Source organism: Lactuca serriola, chromosome 5, assembly GCF_051521515.1.
Source record: "Lactuca serriola cultivar US96UC23 chromosome 5, Lser_US96UC23_V15, whole genome shotgun sequence".
NCBI classification, from domain to species: Eukaryota; Viridiplantae; Streptophyta; class Magnoliopsida; order Asterales; family Asteraceae; genus Lactuca; species Lactuca serriola.
The window spans coordinates 331,560,642-331,568,775 of record NC_136412.1 but is presented as its reverse complement, the minus strand read 5'-3'; the positions used below and the strand labels follow the sequence as shown (position 1 = coordinate 331,568,775).

Here is an 8,134-nt window from a genome sequence, read left to right as displayed (position 1 = left end):
CGACTTAGATTTGTGTGAATCAAAAGGGGTAGTGACTTTGGCTTGGTAACCATACCTTTGAATTAATTTTGTTTTCGAGCCTGATTTACTAGTCTACTATAATGAATCGTATGTAAAAATTGGGTCTCATCCACGACATGGGTCATGTGCAATCACCCACCTTGCACACCCTCAAACCATGTGTTTTCAAAATAATTATTACACAAAACTACCAAATCTACTATATCTGTAGTTTTTTTTCTTTATAATTGAAAACATATTTCTAAATTCTATATTTTGAATTAGATATTTAACTAAATATTTTATTTAATTGTATGCTGCATTATTCCATTTATTGTGTTTTCTTTAATCAGTGAAATAATATTTAAATTAAAGTGGGAGGGAATTAATGAGAAAACAAACAAACACAAAACCCCACAAGTTTTCCTTTCGAAGAAGCAAAAGAACATGCTTCGTGGTTATCGCCATCATATACCGGTAAGTGTTGTTCAAAATCATTACCATACATGCCAACCACAAAATAATATCCACATTTTTATTAATATCTTATAAATATTATTTATAGAAATAAAACATTTATTTTGTCGCTAACTGTTTTCGGCAAACTCATACAAAATTTTATGATTATTTAATTATTTGTATTATACCAAAATTCCAATCGATTAAACCTGTAAGTGGGCAATATCATCAATTATAACTATTATTATCGATTAAGTGTATCCCACCAAACTGGTCCCTTATTATTATTACTAATGGTTTTAGTCAAAAGAATTGAAGATTTTAAAAGTTTGCTCTTACGTGAACTCATCAATCATAGGACAAACAGATAATTGTGTTTCTTCTATAATAACAATAATATTAATTGATAACATTATTTGTACAAGTAAAACTTAGGGATGGATTTTATAATTTACCCTGTATGAAATATACTTTTTTTTTAACGGAAATTCATTAAACTAACATAGTGCAACATGTATTTAAAGAAAATAATTAAAAAAAATGATAAAAATAACCATAAAATCCAGAATGAGACATTCAACAAAAATATTTTTTCTGATAAAAAATATATTTAAGACATAAAATAAAACATTTTAAAAAACGAAGATACTATATACTTTAAAATGAACATTTCGATGATTAGCAGAAATACTTCATTTAAAAAAAACTCAGGAATTTAGAAAATAGTCTAAGTTGGACATCTTAGAGAAAATGATCATTTCTCAAAAAGTGATTATTTTAAATAGCTCATTAATTTATTTTAAAGCATATGTAAAATTTATATGATCCGTAATCTGATTATTGAAGACTTGAAGTAATCACTTTGAAAACATCTAAGATCTAACTTAATAAACACAGATTCTCTAACTTGTACTTATACATACACGACAACACTAACTCACTAAGAACAAATAAATTAAAAAAAAAAAAAAAAAAAAAAAAAAAAAAAAAAAAAAAATCAAGAAAAAAGAAAGCATCACCCACTTCAAGAACCTGTAGCTGCATGCTCACTGTTTCATGTCAATTTCACTCATTGTTTGATGGCGAAGACGACAATGGAAGCACCTTTGAAGCAGCTGAAATTTGATGACTTTGTTGAATCTTTCCCTTACTTTCGACCAATTTTACAGAGCCATCTTTCTCCACCATTTTCGCAGAAGAATTCGCCTCTTTTTCAGACTCTAATTCCATCAATCTTCTCAAAAGCTTCTCCTCTGCATCTCTCAAGAACTTGAACGTGGGAGGTGGTGAAGATCCGACCTTGTTAATATCAATATCATAAAGCGGATTAAATCCATGGTGATGAAATTGAAAACTTTCCGGATTTAGCAACTGTGACGCCTTCAATGGCGGTGAAGCTTGTGGGGTATCGAAATGAACAAGAAGATCACTCAAACTTCTGGTTCTTGACCCTTTTCTACTCCTCTCTGATTCCAAATCCTCTTTGGTTTCTTCATTAATGGTGGTTAAAAACCTTGGAGGTCCATGGAGATTATGCAGCCTCATGAGTTCAAGATCGAAACTTTCTTCTTCAGAACCCATTAAAACCAGATCTTCCACCAAACCCATCTCTGGATCTTGTTGTTTTTCTTGGGTTTTTGTGGGTTCTGAAGAATTAAGGTTTTTCCAACAGGAAATGTAGGAGGAGAGGTGAGTAGGGGTATAATTGGAAGAACAAGAAGAAAAAGATAGCTTTAGATTTTGGTTTTCAATATCAATTCTTCTTTTCTTCCACCATAGAATATAGTAGAGCTCTGCAGCACAGCCTAAGAGAACACACCCGCATACAAAACTCAAACCAATTTCTAAACCACTAAAAGTTGCCATTTTTACCCTTTTGGGAAACTCAACATCAAATGTCCAAAAGATTGATTTTTTGTTTTGAAGTTCTTTTTGGAATTTTTGCAAGTTGGGAAAGCTTGTAATCAGACTCACTGGGATTGAAAGTCGGCAAAAAAAAGAAAGACAGTTGTTGAAATTACACACAAAGGGTCGAGATTTTCTTGAATTGAAGTACTACTAACTGGAATGAGAATGGAAGATTCTGCTTTTAAATAATTGAGAAATCCCCATTAATTAAATCAAGTGTGTGAAGTTTATAAAAAGCTAGACAACTTCGAAAAGTGCCAATGAAAATGATGGCTTTGTCACATGCGAAGAGAATGCCTAACAGGCGAACTCTACGGTTTTCCAGAGCTCGATTTAACAAATCCAAGGCCTTGCTGCTTTAGTGGTTTGTGGATATTGAATAGAAAGTGGTAAGCTGTTCTGAGTTTGTGGACTACAGCATGCCAAAATTTCATTAGAAAATGGCATCCAACTAAACAGATGTTTTTTATGATTTTTAAATGTAGCTTTTTTTTTTGAAAGGATATATTAAAAAAAACAAGATGCAAGATACAATAGTTTTAAATACATTTAAACAAGGAAGAACTAAACTAATTCGACCAATCTAACGAGACCAGATTTGATCTATGTTTAACCTAGTTGAAAGTAAAAGTTTGAATGTTATCCGTTGTTTTTATAGGAGCTAGTTGTTCTCACCTTTTTAAACAACGATTCATTCCTCTCCTTCCAGATGTGTCACAAAGAAGCTAATCTCAAGAGATTCGACCTTCTGTTTTGACTCGGGGATTGCAGCATCACACGAAGATCATTCAGGTTGCAAGTTTTTTTTTTTTTTTTAATAAAAATAAGTTATCTTATAGATTTTTATCATAATTTAATGTTTGATAAGACAATAAAAATAATTTATTGTAGTTTATAAAGTACATTATAGACTAACATAAGTAAAATTGTGTTTTAGCCGTAACATTCCCATAGGCTTCATTCTATTATATAGGTACAAATACATAGATAAAAATAACGATAAATCTTAAATGATTGGATCTTATTTGTACAACAAATCTAATTATAAGTTATCATAATCTATCTAAGTGTTGGGAGGGTTTGTGGTGGGGATCTGGATACCAACTTGGATCGTGATATCACTTTTCAAACTGATATTTCTATCATATGTCTGGGTTACAAGAAATTCAGCCTTGGATAATCCAAGTGGATTCTAGACACAGAAAACGCAAGCCAATATTTTTTAGGGTTTGACCGAATATGAAGTGATTGACTTTTAGGGTTTGACCGAATGAAAATTTCGGGTTGTCACATCATCCCCCAGTTAAAGGGAATTTCGTCCCGAAATTAAAGTCTAAACAAATAAAGTAGTTACAAATAACTAAGCAAAAAGATGAGGATATTTCAGTTTCATCTGATCCTCACGCTCCCAAGTGAATTCCGGTCCTCGCTTGGCGTTTCAGCGAACCTTCACAATCGGGATGCAGCTTTGCTTCATTTGTTTGACCTCTCGGTCCATGATCTCTACTGGTTCCTCCACGAAGTTGAGGCTCTTGTTGATTTCGATCTCGTCGAGTGGAATAACAAGAGTCTCGTCGGACAAACACTTTTTCAAGTTCAATACGTGGAAGGTAGAATGTACGTTACTGAGCTCGCGCGGTAAGTTAAGCTTGTAAGCTACAGGACTGATTCTTGCGAGAATCTCGAAAGGCCCTATGTACCTTGGATTTAGCTTTCCACGCTTTTCGAAGCGTATCACGCCCTTCCAGGGTGAGACCTTCAATAGAACACGGTCACCCACCTGGAATTCCAACGGTTTCATACGTTTATCAGCGTAGCTTTTCTGTCGGTCTCTAGAGGCTTTCAATCGTTCACGAATCAGAACGATCTTCTCCGTCGTTTCCCATATGATTTCCAGACCTGTGAGAGTGCTTTCAGGGACTCGTCCTTTAGCTAACTGGGTATCACCCAACTCAGCCCAGCACAGAGGAGATCTGCACTTTCGGCCATAGAGGGCCTCGAATGGAGCAGCCTTTATGCTCGTGTGATAACTGTTGTTGTAGGAAAATTCGACAATGGGTAAATGAGTATCCCATGCTTTCCCGAAGTCTATCACACAGGCTCGCAACATATCTTCCAAGGTTTGGATAGTTCTCTCACTTTGCCCGTCGGTCTGCGGATGGTAGGCTGTACTCATGTCCAGCCTAGTTCCTAGGGAACTTTGTAATGACTGCCAGAACCTCGAAGTGAATCTACCGAGATAATGGATAAGGGAACACCGTGCAGTCTTATAATCTCCCTAATGTAAGTTCTTGTAAGTTTCTCCATCTTGTCTGTTTCTTTGATCGGCAGGAAGTGTGCAGACTTGGTCAGTCTATCGACGATGACCCATATGGAATCAAGCCCACCCATCGTCTTGGGTAACTTGGTTATGAAATTCATAGTTATCCGTTCCTACTTCCATTCCGGTATCTCCGGTTGTTGTAGTAGACCGGAGGGTTTCTGGTATTCGACCTTGACCTTTGCGCAAGTAAGGCATTTACTCACAAAGGTAACAATCTCTGCTTTCATGTTAGGCCACCGGTATAACTTTTTGAGGTCCAGATACATCTTATCTGATCCCGGGTGCACGGAATAACGAGTGTTGTGCGCCTCGTTCATGACCAAGTCTCTGAAACCACCTAGTTTTGGGGTCCAGATCCGGTCCATGAAATAATAAGCTCCGCCACCCTTAACCTCCAAGTTCTTATCCATCCATCTTAGGGATTCAACCGCCACATTTTCAAGCTTCAAAGCATCAAGCTGAGCTGCCTTAATTTGTGTGGACAAGTGTGAATGGATAGTCATAGTCAATGATTTGACTCTACGACCAGAATATTCCTTCCGACTCAGGGCGTCTGCTACTACGTTGGCTTTACCCGGATGATAATGAATTTCGCATTCGTAATCACTGAGTAGCTCGACCCACCGTCATTGTCTCATGTTGAGCTCCTTCTGGTCGAAGATGTGTTGTAAGCTCTTGTGATCTGTAAAGATAGTGCTTTTCATCCCGTACAAGTAATGTCTCCAGATCTTCAGAGCAAACACAACTGCTCCTAGTTCAAGATCGTGGTTCGTGTAGTTGACCTCATGTGTCTTTAGCTGTCTCGAGGCATACGCGATGACCTTACCTCGCTGCATCAGAACACATCCGAGTCCTTGATTCGATGCATCACAATAGACAACGAAGTCTTCTATTCATTCGGGAAGGGATAGTATTGGTGCGGTGCACAAGGCTCGTTTGAGCGTTTGAAACGCTCTCTCCTGTTTCTCTTCCCAGTCAAAGGCCACTCCCTTTTGGGTCAGTGTTGTAAGAGGTTTCGCTATGCGAGAGAAGTTCTGAATGAACCTGCGATAATAGCCAGCGAGGCCCAGAAATTGATGGATTTCTGTAGGCGTCTTTGGTGCTGACCAGTTCTCAATGGCCCTGATTTTGGAAGGGTCCACGTGTATACCTTCTTCGCTAACCACGTGCCCTAAGAATTCGACTCGTCGGATCCATAATTCGCATTTCAAGAACTTCGCGTAGAGCTTCTTTGAACGTAATGTTTCGAGGACTTGTCGCAGATGTTGACTATGCTCCTCCTTACTTCGAGAGTAGATAAGTATGTCATCGATGAAGACGATGACGAACTGATCTAACTAAGGACGACACACCATGTTCATTAAGTCCATGAATACAGCTGGTGCGTTTGTCAATCTGAACGGCATCACTACGAATTCGTAGTGTCCATAATGAGTTCGAAAGGCTGTCTTTGGGACATCCTCCCCTAGCACTCGTAGTTGGTGATATCCGGATCTCAAGTCGATTTTTGAAAAGAAGTTCGCCCCTTGGAGTTGGTCAAACAAATCGTCAATCCGAGGCAAAGGATAACGATTTTTGATTGTCAACTTGTTGCGCTCCCTGTAGTCGATGCACATACGAAACGATCCGTCTTTCTTCTTGACGAACAAGACTGGAGCTCCCCAGGGTGAGAAGCTTGGTCTTATAAAGCCCTTGGTGAGCAGTTCGTTAAGTTGACAGGACAATTCTTGCATCTCTGCAGGTGCTAGATGATAGGGCGATTTGGCTACGAGGGTAGCCCCTGGAACTAAGTCGATTCGGAACTCGACTTGACATTGCGGAGGTAATCCTGGAAGTTCTTCTGGAAAGATGTCAGGAAAGTTGCGTACTACTGGAATGTTCTGAATGTCCTTCGTTTCTTGGCTCACATCGACTACATGAGCAAGGAATGATGTACATTCCTTTCGTAAGAATTTCCGAGCTTGGATGCTCGAGATGATACGAAGGTTCGTGCCGGGTTTGTCACCATAAACTATTAAGGTTTCACTAGACGGTAGATTTAGGCGAACAACCTTTTCGTAACACATGATATCGGCACGATGACGACTCAACCAATCCATGCCAATAATGACGTCGAAACTTTTAATTGAGACTGGCATAAGATCGATAGAAAAAGAATGGTTATCTAAAGTTAGGGTACACCCTATGAATATACAGTTAGTGCTCTCTGTCTTCCCATTAGCCATTTCTACAGTGAACGTTTCATTAAGTGCTCGTGATTTTTGCTTAAGTAAATGAGCAAATTTTTGGTTCACGAAACTCCTCTCCGCTCCATTATCAAATAGAATGCATGCATAAGCGTTATCTAGGAGTAACGTACCAGTGACCACTGTGGGGTCAGCAACCGCTTCCTTATGGCCTATGGCCAGAACTCTTGCCGCTCCACCGGCAATCCCTGCCTTTGGGCAGTTCCTTTTGTAGTGGCCTACTTCGCCACATCTGTAGCAAGCTTGGCCCACTCCTGCATCGGGGACTTGGTTGATTGGTTTCGCCGGAGCTTTACAGAAACGGGCAGTGTGCCCCTTCCTGTTGCAGTTCATACATTGCATTTCCCAGCAGGCGCCTACGTGATGGAAGTTGCATTTGTTGCACTTGGGCAAACTTCCAGAATACTGCTTTACCGGAGCAGCAGTGGCAGGTGCTATCGCAGCATGCACTGCCACGACCTGCTGCTTTTTGGCAACCTTAGATTTCTTCTTGTCATCCCAGAACTTCCGCTTGGAGTCAGCGGTTCTTGCAGGTTCTGAGACGGCCAAGGTAGTTGTTGTTGCGGTCGGGGTACGAACCCCATGGTCTATGAGCCGCTGTGCCAATCGCTTGGCACTATCAAATGTACTGGGGTGTGATGCCAAGACATTTCCCTGGTACGGTGGCACCAGTCCCCATATGTAACGCTCAATCTTCTTTCCCTCTGTATGAACCATGTTGGGACAGAGAGCCACCAGTTCGCAGAATCTGGCGGTATAAGCGGTTACGTTGGAGCCCTTCATGGTTAGGCTCCATAGCTCTTCCTCCAGCTTTTGGATCTCGCCCCTTGGGCAGTACTCCTCAATCATGAGGTCTTTCAAAGTATCCCAGCCCATAGCATTAGCCACTATAAGAGATAGTGACTTAACATGGTCTTTCCATCATGTTAAGGCTTTGGTTTCAAAGGTACAAGCAGCGTACTTCACCTTGCTCTCTTCAGAACAAGAGCAGATTTTGAAAATCAATTTGGTTTTCTCGAACCATTGCGAGAGGGCAATGACTCCGCCAGTCCCCTTAAAGGACAAGGGCTTACAGTTCGTGAAGTCCTTATAGGAGCACTCTCTAGAGCGCACAGGAGCTTCAACCTGAACAGACTGAACAGGGGTTCCTCCTCCAACGGAACCAGATGATTGATACTGAGCCATAGTTGTGGCCACA

At 39.8% G+C, this 8,134-nt stretch overlaps 1 protein-coding gene across 1 annotated transcript; it reads right to left on the bottom strand.

Annotated features, from left to right (window-relative positions):
• Nucleotides 1-1,261: 1,261 nt before the first annotated feature.
• Nucleotides 1,262-2,635, bottom strand: LOC145055216 (uncharacterized). Its single transcript, XM_079003517.1, has one exon. The coding sequence runs from the start codon at nt 2,323-2,325 to the stop codon at nt 1,525-1,527; it is 801 nt and encodes a 266-aa protein (XP_078859643.1). The 5' UTR covers nt 2,326-2,635; the 3' UTR covers nt 1,262-1,524.
• Between the last annotated feature and the right edge of the window lie 5,499 nt (nt 2,636-8,134).